Source organism: Falco peregrinus, chromosome 19, assembly GCF_023634155.1.
Source record: "Falco peregrinus isolate bFalPer1 chromosome 19, bFalPer1.pri, whole genome shotgun sequence".
In the NCBI taxonomy this organism is placed as follows: Eukaryota; Metazoa; Chordata; class Aves; order Falconiformes; family Falconidae; genus Falco; species Falco peregrinus.
In genome coordinates this window covers 2,553,445-2,566,701 of record NC_073740.1, presented here as the reverse complement: position 1 = coordinate 2,566,701, position 13,257 = coordinate 2,553,445, and the positions used below count along the sequence as shown (strand labels likewise).

General features: G+C 62.8%; 3 protein-coding genes across 3 annotated transcripts; all 3 read right to left on the bottom strand.

Annotated features, from left to right (window-relative positions):
* Positions 1 to 539: 539 nt before the first annotated feature.
* On the bottom strand, positions 540 to 4,806 carry GPR182 (G protein-coupled receptor 182). The gene is made up of 2 exons (XM_027785833.2): positions 4,651 to 4,806; positions 540 to 3,545 (listed from the first exon to the last, which is right to left on the bottom strand). The coding sequence occupies exon 2, from the start codon at positions 3,535 to 3,537 to the stop codon at positions 2,443 to 2,445; it is 1,095 nt and encodes a 364-aa protein (XP_027641634.2). The 5' UTR covers positions 3,538 to 3,545; positions 4,651 to 4,806; the 3' UTR covers positions 540 to 2,442.
* A 3,072-nt stretch (positions 4,807 to 7,878) lies between these two features.
* On the bottom strand, positions 7,879 to 10,413 carry LOC101918212 (retinol dehydrogenase 16-like). Its single transcript, XM_013298622.3, has 4 exons — positions 9,294 to 10,413; positions 8,897 to 9,155; positions 8,296 to 8,459; positions 7,879 to 8,201 (listed from the first exon to the last, which is right to left on the bottom strand). Exons 1-4 carry the CDS (start codon positions 9,829 to 9,831, stop codon positions 7,972 to 7,974), a joined length of 1,191 nt encoding a protein of 396 aa, XP_013154076.3. The 5' UTR covers positions 9,832 to 10,413; the 3' UTR covers positions 7,879 to 7,971.
* A 150-nt stretch (positions 10,414 to 10,563) lies between these two features.
* LOC101918395 (retinol dehydrogenase 16-like) lies at positions 10,564 to 12,990 on the bottom strand. The gene is made up of 4 exons (XM_055792197.1): positions 12,409 to 12,990; positions 12,012 to 12,270; positions 11,143 to 11,306; positions 10,564 to 10,974 (listed from the first exon to the last, which is right to left on the bottom strand). Exons 1-4 carry the CDS (start codon positions 12,722 to 12,724, stop codon positions 10,757 to 10,759), a joined length of 957 nt encoding a protein of 318 aa, XP_055648172.1. The 5' UTR covers positions 12,725 to 12,990; the 3' UTR covers positions 10,564 to 10,756.
* Positions 12,991 to 13,257: the final 267 nt, after the last annotated feature.

Sequence of the window (13,257 nt, the reverse complement as noted above, 5' to 3'; positions counted from 1 at the left end):
AGCCCTTGTTAGAAACCGTTTAGGAAATTCTCGGGGTCTATGTTCCTTGATAAGCCCTTTCCATGCTGCCAGCGCCGTGTTTCACTGTTGGCTGGCAAGCCAGATCAGCGGGCAAACGCTGCTGGCGTTTTCAAAAGCCGCTTTACCTGTTCTCCAGCAGTGAGGTGTCCTCTGGGGTTGGGGTGACCTGCCTGCTGGGTTGGCCATCAGCCGGGGCCACTGGTCTCGGTCACCGCTGGAGCAGCTTGGGCAGAGCTTACCTGGTGGGGCAGGTCACCGTCGCTGAGCTGGCGACCAGCAGCGGGCACTGGAAAGTCACACTGGGTAGATGGTCCGGCGGTATGGGGCCAGTAATTGCTAAAGGAGCCCATGGCTGGGCCAGGCCACCCTTGGGTGGCGAGGGCTTCACAGGGGGGCTGAGAGCCCCAGCTAAAGGACTTGCTGGGTTTCACACCCAGGTTGCTGCGTGGGGCTCTGTAAGGGTTTATTTGAGGCCACTCTGGCCCTGAGGTCTATGAACAAAGTTGCAGATACATTAGAAAAAAAAAAATTTATTAAGCCAAATACCAAGTTTTACATGTTTCAGTAACTTGACATTTAATATGTTGTTGCCCTGGTTATGTCACACATCAAGTGTCTTGTTGCAGTGCATTATCTTCCATTTTTTCATAGCAAATGGCAGGGTGTGGGCAAGAGGAAGCCCTGGGGCAGATCGGGGATCGGGGGTCGTGCGGTGCGAGGCCGCCTTTGCGTTCACCGGCCGGCGTTGGGGCTGCGCGGCTTCACTGTGCACGCGTGCCCGGGAGGGTGACAGGGACAAAGGCACTGAGCTCCCACGCCGGTGCAGATGGCGAAGGACAGCCTTCGCCCCGGAGGGCTTACAGTCCGAGCAGCTCTACGAGTTGTGAATCTGTAAGTAGCAACTGAGAAGAGCCATGAGTTGCTGCCCTGGACAGGTCCGAGGGGACTGGCCTCCTCCCCAGCTGCGGCACAAAGTATTTCTGTGTAAGGGACAGGTTCAGCTTCTTCTGCCAAGGCTGGTATCCCCTGGTAGTGAGGAGGAGCATCTCTGTGCACAAGGAGCCCTGAGGCATTTAGTGATTTACCCCTCACAGGACCCCTGTAAATAGCAGCGCTGTCCCCAGCCAGTCCCACGATAACCGAGGGTCCGTGTCAGCCCCGGCTTCTCCCGCAGCCCAGGACATCCTGCTCCCCTCCCACTGCTCGGTGCTGCAAGCATCCTGTCCCGAGATTTGCTTATGCTTTGCTTTTTCAAAAATGTGTTTCTTGAGCAGCTCAAGGCCACTGGTAGATTTATGGGCTCCCAGTGACTGTCGCTCTTTCACCTTCCCCCGCTGAAGGCTTGACCTGCAGCACATGACTTAGCAGAATCCAGACAACGATGAACTTTCTCCGGATGCTCCAGTTTCTTACACCGCCACAAGTCCAGCCCGTGCTCCGGCTCCGAGGGTTTCTGCACACCTACGTGTTCCCACGGGGCACGCTTCAGCATGACTTTGATTGAAAGAGAGTGGGCGTGAAGGGCTGCCGGAGGCTGCCGACGTTTAGAAACACAACCAGTGTCCTTAGAAACCCACCAGGAGATGCTCTAAAGGAGGCTGGGATTGATGGGATGGGTCTCCCGCCGCAAAACACAAGCTGGGAACCCCACCTCTGTTGCCACCGGTCACGTTTGGAAGCAGCCGTGCCCAGTCAAACCCAGTTTTCACCAATGCTCATTTACCACTGGGTTTGCAAAATTGCTCTCAATGAGTCGCTAATTTCGAATCGATCCTCCCCTCCCTAAAGCTCAGGTGTGTGTCATGCCTCTCGGGCTCACGTTGCCTTCATTTCACTAAAATCAGGCTTCCAGCCGTTTGCCAGGCACGGGGAGGAGCGGTTTGTGTTCCAAAGGGATGGATTTCCCCTCTCCTGCTCGGGGTGGCATCGCAGCAGAGGGGCAGCATTTGCCGGGCACCTCTGCAGCGACGGGGCTTGTGTGTGACAGTCGGGGGGTGCAGAAAATCCTGTCCAGGGAAAGATTTGCACGCCCCCAGCCCCACGGCTCAGGGGTGGTAGGGGGGTTGGGTCCCAGGGGCCAGGTTTGTGTTCAGACCTCCAAGCAACGCGCTTTATTACTGCAAGCGTTTCTCTTGGAAAACAGGAAATATCTCTTTCTCTTATTCTTTCTTTAGCTAAATAGATCCGCTACGGCAGGACATCAGAGGCAAGGTGCCTGTAGCTCCCCACACCGTCTCGTTTCACGTTTGGCACCCAGCCCTGCCTTCAGAGCACAGGAGGTGGCCCGCCGAGAAGTCTTGTTTAAAAGCAAAGTGTCTGCTCATCACCAGGAAAAACAATCTCACTGACCTCAGTGAGCGCAGGGAGCTGCCCCTGCCCCACAACCACTCGCCAGTGATGAGTGGGAGAGTCCGATCCCCCTTAGTTGGGAGGGTTGTTGTCCTTTGCGATGACTATGGAGTGCTGTGTGGTGGAGGAGGAATTGCCTGCGCCCTTCTGGCTGCCTTGGTCTTTGGGGATGTACTTGACCACGGCGGAGATGAGCTTGCTGCGGAAGTTTTTGCTCAAGAAGTTGTAGAGGATTGGGTTAATCACGCAGTGGAGCAGGGTGAAGCAGTCTATGATGTCGTAGAAGAAGTAGAGGAAGTGGGCAAAGGTGCAGTGGAGGATGATGTGATTGCCGTCGAGGGTGAGCAGGGTGAGCATGATGTGGAAGGGCAGCCAGCTGATGAGGAACACGATGATATAGGCGTAGATGAGCAGACAGTGCTTCTTGCTCTCTGGCTTGGCGCTCTTGATGAACATGGCTGTCAGGATGTTGAAAACAGTGATGATGGGGAAGGGGATGAGGAAGCCAATGGTGGTGGTGGCCAAGCTAACTGCCAGCGCCCACTCGTCATAGGTCTCGAAGGGGGCCATGAAGATGCAGATGGGCTCTCCGGTATTGACCAGCTGCATGTGAGCAACCTCCAGGAATGGGATCGCTGCTGCCAAGACCCAGCTGCAGGCGCAGATGATGCGGCGTGCGCGGTGCTGGTGCTTACGCCAGAAGAGGGAGGAGCTGGTCAGAGACACGTAGCGATCCACGCTCAGGCAGGTGAGGAAGAAGATGCTGGCATACATGTTGGCAAAGTAGAAGTAGTGCGTGAAGCGGCAGAGGAAGCTGCCCCAGAGCCAGGTGTAATCCAGCATCACCTCCAGCATCCAGATGGGCAGCGAGAGCAGCACTCCGAGGTCAGCAATGGCCATGTTGATGATGTAGAGGTTGACCAAGCTCTTGTTGCCCCGTGTCTGCCAGTTGACCCAGATAACAAGGAGGTTCTCCACCAAGCCCACCACAAAGATGACCAGGTAAAGAATGAAGAGGACCACCCTCTTGACATTCTCATCCAGGCTGAACTCGCAGAAGGTGTAGGTGTAGTTCAGGAGGTGGAACAGCTCGGTCCAGTTGTGGTAGTCCCTGTACTCGTTCAGGAGAGTGTGCGTCTCGATGAGGGCAGTGGTCACCTCAGCCATCCTGGTAGCTGCAAGGAAAGGGAAAGCACTGAGCCCTCGCAGGAGGCTCTGAAAATACCCCAATGCATATTTTTTTAATCCAGTTTTTACTTCTATGGTGACTTCTTACATCAACCCTCAAAAGGTGCCGTATCCCCATCAGGTAATAACCTGACGTCCCAGACAACATGCAAGCCACAAACACCAGCCGCCCGTGCACCCACACGTGCTCCCAGGTGGTGGCTGTCCCCTGTCCCCCAGCCAGGGCCAGGGCCAGGCAGTGCTGGGGACCAACGGAGGGGAGGGACGAAGGACAAGTGAGATGCCTGCAGCAACGTCGGTCACTGCAGGAACGGAGCTGACAACCCAGGAGTGCAGCAACGTTCAGGGGGGAGCTGCCCCCATCAAAGCTCGTGCTCCGGAGCTCAGGTCCTGCTGCCACCGAGCCTGTGGGACCCCTGACCCCCAGCAAATGGCTGCGAGGTGGCCGGGGCATGGGCAGGCACCGGACCATTAAATGCGACGGTGACCACGGCTGCTGGACCCAGCACTAGCAGGGAAGCCCTCGTCCCCCACCCGAGCCCTTGCTGTGCAGTCGCTTCATAAACCCAGCCCTTGCTCTGCCGGTCTCACAGCTGCGTTTCTGGGAGCCGTCGGGACTTCCAGGTAGGTGACAAAATTATAAACTTAGGGGAAATGCAGTTGACCTTAACATCCTTTTATTGCCCCAAGGGTAAGAGCTCTGATGCCAGCACAGCTGCATCCGCACGGTGAAGACACCGTGGAGCCCATCCAGCCTCGTGCTGCTAGAAGAGCTCATAAGACCAGCCGTTCCCCCGGGAGAGCCGGAGGAGCGTGCCATGTCGCTGGGGCGTTCCGTGGCACTCGGTGCCCAGCGAGCCGGGGAGCACCACAGCCAGGCATCCCCCAGAAGAGCATCAGCCCTGTGGCAAACGGCACCCACCCACCCGCTCCTGAAACCAAGGAGGAGAGGAGAGCGAGCCCCCCGGGGCTGGAGACCCCTGTCCCCATGGCTGCTCAGCCTCCCACCCTCACCAGGCTGCGGGTCCTGAGAGAGGCGGGTGGGAGAGGGGGCAGACGGGTGCGGGCAGGGGGGGAGAGGCGGTGGCTCACCGGCGGCAGAGCTGAAGGGCTGCGCAGAAGGGCTGCTCGGGGAGCGTGGCGATCCTCTCAGCTCGGCAGCTCACGTGCCTCTGGCAGAGCCAAGCCGCGGCGGCGCGGAGCTCAGGGTGGGCTTGTTGGCTGCTTCCCGGCAGGAAATGACCGTCGTGGTCCGACATCCTGAGACAGCCCAGTGTGGGTGACATTTGACTTGATTTCCAGCCCCGGGGCTCAGCTCCCGTTTGATTTTGCTGCAGGGCTGGGGATGAGCGCGGGGAGGCCCCGGGCAGGTGTCCATGTGGAAGCTGCAGGTGCCTGGGGATGGAGCGGGGCTCCCTGAGGCTCCCTGGGCCGCTCCCCTCCACCGTCACCCCCGCTGGACCTGGCTGCCGTGGCCCCGTGGTCTCCGTGGCTGGATCCCACGCAGGTCCCATTCTGACTGTGGGCAGGAGGGGAAAATACATCCTCAGGGATGGACCCAGCTGGGCCAGGTCTTCCCGCGGCCATGGAGTCCCAAGGCGTTAGGATGGGTGAAGGCGAACGTGCTGCCAACTGTCCCTGATGCTCACGCGATACCGGGGCGAGCTCAGGGTTTGTTTTTGGGGGAAAAGGGCTGAAAGTGGAGCATCTCTGCCAGGTCAGCACGGCCCATCGCTCCCAGCTGTCTTAGGACCTGATGGTAGATGGCTATCGCCACAGAAACACTTCTGGCCCGGCAGCAATTAATCATCGAGCCATGATTGCCTGGCGGTTTTGCAGGGGAAGGGAGGGGGCTTGAGCCTTGCCCTGGCACTGGGGAGGGGGCTGATAGGCAGAAAATTTTGCAACAAGCTGCAAGTCCTGCAAAACAATTGCAGGAAATCTCCTTTTCGAGTGCAGACAAGACTTTGTGATCAACAATCGGCTCGGAAGGAAGGCACGGCCGGAGCGGGGAAGCACGAGGGCGCTGATAAGTCGGGTCTCACAACAACAAGCCCGGCGCCGATGACCCAGAGCGCAGGTACCCAGCCCCAGCAGGACCAAGGCCCTGGGTTGCAAACAGGAACTCGGTGGCTTTGTGCTCGCCCTGAGCACCACGGGGCACGTTTCACCTCGGCCGGGGGCTGGGGGCCGTGGGGGGCTGCGAGGGGCTGCTCTGCCCCCCGATGTGCTGGAGGGGCTTTGCCTCCCTGGGAGGCAGGGATGCTGTACTGCTTCTGCTTAACAGGTCAGGAAATTTCCATGCCAAACTCTCCGATCGAGAGCAACCTGGGTGCCGTGGGGGTGTGAGTGGGGGGCTGCTGATCCCGGCGGGGGCAGCGAGGTCCGGGAGCCAGTTGTATTTCCAAGCTGTGGGGAGCGGAACAGGCAGCTCAGCCCATCTCCCCATCCCTGCCACAATTCTCAGGGACCCCCAAGGCTATTGGCACCCAAATGTGTGCCCAGGAGCCCCCGGCCTCCCTAAGGGTCTGGTTCTCCCCTTTGTCTGGAGATAAGTGGGAAAAGGCCGTTTCCTCTGCAGAAAGTGACCGCTTCAATCCGAGCGGGTCCTTTGGAGCCCAGCGGATCAGGGCTCGGGCGGATGGTGCGCAGGAAGGCGCAGAGGGGGGGCTGGTAATGGCCCTGCTGAGCCTGGCCGGTTCCTGCTCCACCTGCCAGCACTTCACTGTGGGGTGCGATACGGGCATCGTGTCCCCCCCAGCCGCTGCCAGCCCCCTGGGGAGTGGGGGGCAGCACAGACCCAGAGCAAGGTGGGCTGCAGGCAGTGGCAGCGCCAGGGATCTGCCATCCTCCTGCCCTTCCCTCCCTGGGCAGCCGGGGATGCTGCTGGAGGGATGCAGGCACAAGGGTCCCAGGGCAGTTGCAGCCAAGGCCGCAGTGCACGTGAAAGCCTGGCACCTCGGGGACACGCGGGCCTGAAACGTGACATGTGGGGACTGCTGGGGACGTCTTACTGGTTTAGTAAGCCGAGCAAAGCGTTTAGGAAAGCTTTCTTGGCTGGGGAAACAGCTCAGCGAGTTGTAACACAGCTTGCACAAGAGCCCTACGTGCTGCCTCCCATCCTGCTGCAGCTTCTTGTCCCCCTGCCCTCGGTCACAGCCCGGGGGGGGGCCTTGGGCTCACGTGGGCTCAGTCCCGCACGCACAGGAGTAGCACGGCGTGGGTGGGAGCGGGGCTGCTGCTAAAGCTGCTCTTGTCCTGAAGGCAAGTGCATAGTCTTCAGGGACCTAACCCCCAGCTAGTCACCACTAATCAGCCCTTAATTAGAAGTATGAAGGATGTGTGAGTCACCGGCCACACGCCAGGCTCCCCGTGCTGTGCTGGCAGTGTTATGGGTAACGGTGGCACCTTTTCCAGCCCATCCTCTGGCAGCTGAGCTGCATCCCCAGCCACGCTGCGAGTTTGTCCCTACCGGGGCAGCTTCCTCCGTGCCGGACCTGACCACCTGCTACCAGAGCAGACCAGGGACAACGGGCCGCGTGGTTGCGGGTGTTGTGCCGGGAAGGGAGCACCGGCTGCCAGGGCTGAGCCCGAGGTCACCCATGGGGGAGCTGGGAGGCTACGGTGGCACTGAAGGACCCCGGAGCAGCAAGAGAGGATGGAGCCGTTCCCAGCCAGCTCTTGGGTTTACCTGTGCAAGGGAGGAGATGGGGAGCTGAGGGACAAAGCCCCTGCAGTCTGACCTGGACAAACACATGGAAAAGCTGGGATATGGCAGAATGGGGAGGTCCCAGAAGAGCTGGAGTGAAGCACAACAGCTTTGGGGATCTTTGCAAGGAGCAATTCTCTCAGCTCTCCCCAGAGAGGGAGCAGTGAGCCTGGAGGATGCCAAGGCTGGTGCTGCAGAAAGCACTAGGTGTGAAGGGGAAAACATCTTTAACCATCTCCCAGGGCAGCAGCATCCCCCCGGCATGAGCCAGCGATAGGGAGCCAGAGCACCGCCGGCACCTGCGACGGTCCCACAGCTGCCATCAGCCATGCCCATGGTGTGGACTGGCCCCTGAATCCAGCTGCAAGGAGAAGCTGGATCCCCCAGTGCCGCCACCACCCCCTCAAAGGGCTGCGGATACGATCCTGTGCCGCAGCTTGGGCATCCCCGGCCGTGCGGCTGCTCTGGGCACAGCCAGCACCCAGGGTCCTGCCACCGGCTAGTGGGGACCCACCAGCACCACATGCCCCGGCAGGGTGATGGCCCGGCGCCGCGGCCAGGCGGCTCTCAGACACCTCCAAGGCTGGGGTTCACCGCGGGCAGCCCCTTGCTTTGCACCAGCTTTATTGAGCACATTAACAGGGGCTGGAGGTGAGCAGGTGCCCGTGTGCACTGTGTCCGCATCCCCAGTCTGGCGGCCACCCTCAGGGGTGCCCAGCCGTCCCCCCGGCCAGGACGGGCAAGAAGAAGCTGATGATGGTGTCGCTGAGCCAGGCTGGGCAGTAGCTGAGCGGCAGGAAGACGAGCCGGGCGTCCCAGCCAGCCGTGTAGCGGCTGCGGGGGAAGCGGGCGAGCAGCGCGTGTGCCATGGCATCGGTGACAGGGGACAGGCAGGAGCTGCTCAGGCGGTGCAGCAGGATGGTCCTCCTGGCATCTGGGTGGGCAAGGCGGGGGGGTCAGCCCAGCCCGGCACACTGGCAGTGCTGGGGTTACCGGGGAGTGCTGGGACCACGCGGGGATGTACTCACAGGTCTCCAGGTAGTGGTGGCCGTAGGCTGCCTGGGTTTCTGCCGGGAGCTGCCCCCAGACGTGCTTGAAGCCGTTGACCAGAGTGGTGGGGTTGACTATCTCTGTCCGGAAGGCGCCGGGTTCGATGATGGACACCTGCACCCCGAAGGGTCGCATCTCACGCCTGGATGGGGAGGGACCGTCAGCCCCACGGAGGGAGCCACCACCCCAAGCCGGGCAGGGGCTTTGGGGGGACCGAGCTATGCAGGGTGAGGGGGAACCGTGACCCCCCCTGCCATCCCTTGGGTGGGCGTGGGAGAGCCCTCTCCTTGCTCAAGAGTTTCCCAGAACTTTCTCTCTGATTGCAGAGCTGTTGCTCCGGCTGTGCCCCCATTTCCCAACCCGGGGGTGACAGTGTTGGTGTTTCACAAGCCCCCATCTTGCCTCGCTGCTGCTTTGCTCGGTGGGGAAGGACGTAACTGGGTGCAACATAAAACCTTACGTGGGGAAAGTGGGGCAGAGGCGCCCGGCACGCCTACACCTGCCAGCACACACCCAGCCGCTGGACAAGCCCCGGCACAGGGGCACACCAGGGGCCACCGACCACCACCACCATCATACCGGAGACTGTCGGAGAAGGCCTCCACACCAAACTTGGAGATGCAGTACCCCCCACCGAAACAGGAGATACGGCCCAGGATGCTGGCCACGTTGACCACCCGGCCCCGCGCCCGCCGCACCAGGGGCAGGAGGCTCAGCGTCACCTCGATGAGGCCAACCAGGTTGACATCCAGCACCCTGACGAAGTCATCCTTGGTCAGCCACTCATTCGGGGCAGTAGGGTTGCTGATGCCTGCATTGTTCACCAGCCCCCAGAGCCCTGGGGAGAGGGGACGGGTTGAGCCGAGGCTGCTGCCCTGCCCACGGTCCCGTGCCAGCCCCGGCTGTGCCGGCACGGGTCGGCGAGGTGGCAGGAGGGCTGGCAGGGGTGACGATGGGGGTGGCCGCCCCGTCCTACCTTGGTCACCCACACGCTCCCGGACCCAGGCGGCGGCGGTGGCGATGCTCTGGCTGGAGGTGACGTCCAGCAGGAGGGTCTGCAGGCGCGGCGAGGTGGCTGCCCGCAGCCGCGCAGCCCCGGCCTCGGTCAGGCAGGCGGCCAGCACCCGCAGCCCACGCGCGTCCAGCTGCTGGGCCAGCAGGTGCCCGAAGCCGCTGTCGCAGCCCGTGATCAGCACGTACTTCTCGGAGAGCCCCGGCACCATCAGCCGCTCCCGGTGCCATCGCCGCAGCAGGAACAGCCCCACCAGCACCGCTGCCAGGTACAGCCACATCCTCGCGCACCAGCACTGGCTCAGGGACAGCCTTCTCACAGCCCGCGTTTGTGCTGTATATATAGAGGCCGGTGAGGATGCCCGGCCCCAGCTGGCGCGTTGGGCAGTGCTGGTGGGAGAGCCGGGTGCCAGTGGTGCTCTGGTGCACGCCGGAGCGTGGGCAGGATTGCAGCAGCAGCTGGAGAAAGTTTTGCGTCTCGCAGCTGTAATCCATGGCTTCATGTCGCACAGATCCGCGAGCCTGGAGCTCTGGTGTGGCCTCTGATGGCTGTTTGTGCCGGCAGGGTGGATCCAGCTGCCCCACGGAGCCGGGCTTGGCTGACCTCCAAACACCGACGGCAGCACCCGGTTGCCGAGTTCTCCCTTTGCTGGCTGCGCTGTGCTCGCCTGCCTTCGGTCTGGGTGGGGGTGGTGGCTTTGTCCCCTCACCCCAGGATGGGCCCTGCGTGAGGAGGTGGCAAAGCTGCTGGGGTGACCCAGGACAGAAGGGGTGTCCCCAGCCCCACCATGCCCAGGCACCGTTTGCTGGAGCAGGGCAGCCGTTGCTGACCGGGTGCTGCGGGTCCGCAGAGCCGCGCACAGAGGCAGGGGCTGCTCGGGATGTCCGAGGGGCAACGAGGAGGAGGAGGAGGAGCAGGACTCGACCAGAGGCTGGCCAGCCCTGCCCAGGGGGAAACCTGCCCAGGATTGTGCTGGGCTGCTTTTTATTCGTGTGTGTTAACTTCTGGAGCACTGGCTTGGGTGAGTGCAGCTCTCACACTCCAGTGAGGGCTAGACCCTGCACGGAGCAGGCGCTTGGGGGAACAGCCAGAGACCCTGGGAGCTCCCATGGCATGTCACGGCACAGCACAGCGTGGCATGGCACAGCCAGCAGCAGCACCGGTGATGTCAGAAGAGCAGGGACACAGCCCCGGTGCCGCAGCCCCTGCCAAGGCTGAAACGAAGCCAGCCAGGTGGGGAGGAGGAATTGTCTTTATTCAGAAGCAAACGGCTCTGCTAGCAGAGGACAGCGGGCTGTGAGGTGTACACTGAGTTCGAAATTCAGGAAACTATTGGCACAGTCTCGGCTGCGGCAGTGCTGGGTCCCATCCTGCGCTGCCGGCCCCGGCTGCCGCTGCCTGTCGGCTGCCTGCCCCGCATCCCTGCCTCAGGCATCCCGGGCAGGCCTGGGGTAGGACCAGGTGAGGACAACGTCGGTGAGGGCGGAGGGCAGGTAGCTGAGGGGGATGTAGAGCAGCTTAGCGTCCCAGCCTGCCGAGTAGCGGGTGCGAGGGTGGCAGCTGGTCAGCGCGTGCTCCATGCAGTCCGTGACCAGCCTCAGGTTGGAGCTGTATTTCTTCTGTATGTTCCTGAGCGCTACTGAAACTGCAGAGGCAGAAAGCGCTGCTCAGCCTGCCGGGCTCGGACCCTTGAGCCAAGCACAGCTGAAGGGCTCAGGGGCACGACAGGGCGGTGGGACACCCCGTGGCCCCAGGGATGTGCCTTGTGTCAGGAGAGAAACAGCATCGCTTCACCTTTAGGTGAGGTACTTACACTTCTTCAAGTAATTCTCCCCATAACTCGCTTTCATTTCCTCTGGGAGCTTCTCCCAGGTAGAAATAAAACTCTTCTCCAGGTTCTCGACGTTGGTGATCATCGTCTTGAAGTAGCCTGGCTCAATTATGCTGACCTTCACCCCGAAGTTGTGCATCTCAAGCCTGGAAGGGATCACGCCCCATGGGACGTGGGACCAGCACCCGGGCGCATCTGCCACCCGCCGGCATGGGCTGTGGTGGGCACCGGCTCTGGCGCAGGACACACGGCAGCCTCATGCCAGAGGTCCGGCGGGGGGAGCCCGACCACCCCAGCAGACCCCCTGCCAGCCCCAGCATGTGTGCAAGGTGGTGCGTGAGCAAACATCTGCTGAGTCTGGATGGGATGGGGCCAAAGCAAACCTCAGCACCGCGGGGCCATTGCCCGCAGGATCCGGCATGGGGGCGATGGCCGATGGGGGAGGCTCAGCGCCGGGGCAGGCAGCGCCAGCTGGTGTGGCCACAGCCTCCCTGCCACTGGGAAGCCATTGGGTGGGGGAATGAAATCAAAGCTCTGCCCGGTCCTTTGTACTCCTGTACCCTGGGCTGCCTCTGCATGAACTTGGCTGAACGTGGAGCAGAGGCCGCCAGCAGCAGGCAAGGGTCCCTCCCAGCGGGGGATCGCTCCCACGGGACCCAAGGCCCGCAGCTGTGGCACAGGGCGCTCTGCCCCCCACTCTGTGTGTTAAGCATCCCCACAGCCCCTAAAACAAACTCCACCTGCGCTCGTGGTCGCAAGAGGAAGGGGCTGGAGAGATGTAGGCTCTGCTGGCCAGAGCCTGGAAAAGCAAACTGGGAAAGCAGAGCAGGGGACAGCCGTGCCAGACTTACCGGAGACTGTCGGAGAAGGCCTCCACACCAAACTTGGAGATGCAGTACCCCCCACCGAAACAGGAGATACGGCCCAGGATGCTGGCCACGTTGACCACCCGGCCCCGCGCCCGCCGCACCAGGGGCAGGAGGCTCAGCGTCACCTCAATGAGGCCAACCAGGTTGACATCCAGCACCCTGACGAAGTCGTCCTTGGTCAGCCACTCATTCGGGGCGATGGGGATGGCGATGCCTGCATTGTTCACCAGCCCCCAGAGCCCTGGGGAGAGGGGACGGGTTGAGCCGAGGCTGCTGCCCTGCCCACGGTCCCGTGCCAGCCCCGGCTGTGCCGGCACGGGTCGGCGAGGTGGCAGGAGGGCTGGCAGGGGTGACGATGGGGGTGGCCGCCCCGTCCTACCTTGGTCACCCACACGCTCCCGGACCCAGGCGGCGGCGGTGGCGATGCTCTGGCTGGAGGTGACGTCCAGCAGGAGGGTCTGCAGGCGCGGCGAGGTGGCCGCCCGCAGCCGCGCAGCCCCGGCCTCGGTCAGGCAGGCGGCCAGCACCCGCAGCCCACGCGCGTCCAGCTGCTGGGCCAGCAGGTGCCCGAAGCCGCTGTCGCAGCCCGTGATCAGCACGTACTTCTCGGAGAGCCCCGGCACCATCTGCCGCTCCCGGTGCCATCGCCGCAGCAGGAACAGCCCCACCAGCACCGCTGCCAGGTACAGCCACATCCTCGCGCGCCGGCACCGGGAAGAGACTGGGAGCCGAACCGGCAGCGGACGCCGGAGCCGACCCGGGAGCGGACCCGGGAGCCGAACCGGCAGCGGACGCGGGAGCCGAACCGGGAGTGCTGCGGACGCGGGAGCCGAACCGGCAGCGGACGCGGGAGCCGAACCCGGAGCGCTGCGGACGCGGGACTGGGCAGCTCAGGCCGGACCTTGGCCGTGCCCGCGCGGCTGTCAATGATTAATTAACGCGGCCAGGAGCGGGGGAAGGGCCCCGGTGCAACGGCGGCGGCCGTCCCCCTCCCGATCCGGTCCAGTCCCCTCCCCCGCCGCCCGCCCCCCCGGGGCTCGGTGGCGTCGCGGTGCTGCCACTTCAAGCCCGGTGGGCGGCCGGTCCCGGGGCTGCGGGCTGTGCGCGGGGGTCTGCTCCGGTCCTCGGGCTGCCCGGGGGTCTGCTCGGGTCCCGGTGCTGCGGGCTGTGCGCGGGGGTCTGCTCGGGTCCCGGGGGTCGGCTCCGGTCCCGGGGCTGCGGGGGCTGC

Excerpts from the sequence above, each read along its gene's own strand:
- GPR182 (XM_027785833.2), bottom strand. The coding sequence starts at position 3,537 with ATGGCTGAGGTGACCACTGCCCTCATCGAGACGCACACTCTCCTGAAC.
- LOC101918395 (XM_055792197.1), bottom strand. The coding sequence starts at position 12,724 with ATGTGGCTGTACCTGGCAGCGGTGCTGGTGGGGCTGTTCCTGCTGCGG. Across the intron at positions 12,271-12,408 it reads GGAGCGTGTGGGTGACCAAG|GGCTCTGGGGGCTGGTGAAC; the intron begins GTAGGACGGGGC and ends CCCTCTCCCCAG. Across the intron at positions 10,975-11,142 it reads GGAGAATTACTTGAAGAAGT|TTTCAGTAGCGCTCAGGAAC; the intron begins GTAAGTACCTCA and ends CTGCCTCTGCAG.
- LOC101918212 (XM_013298622.3), bottom strand. The coding sequence starts at position 9,831 with ATGAAGCCATGGATTACAGCTGCGAGACGCAAAACTTTCTCCAGCTGC. Across the intron at positions 9,156-9,293 it reads GGAGCGTGTGGGTGACCAAG|GGCTCTGGGGGCTGGTGAAC; the intron begins GTAGGACGGGGC and ends CCCTCTCCCCAG. Across the intron at positions 8,460-8,896 it reads GCCTTCTCCGACAGTCTCCG|GCGTGAGATGCGACCCTTCG; the intron begins GTATGATGGTGG and ends CTCCCCATCCAG.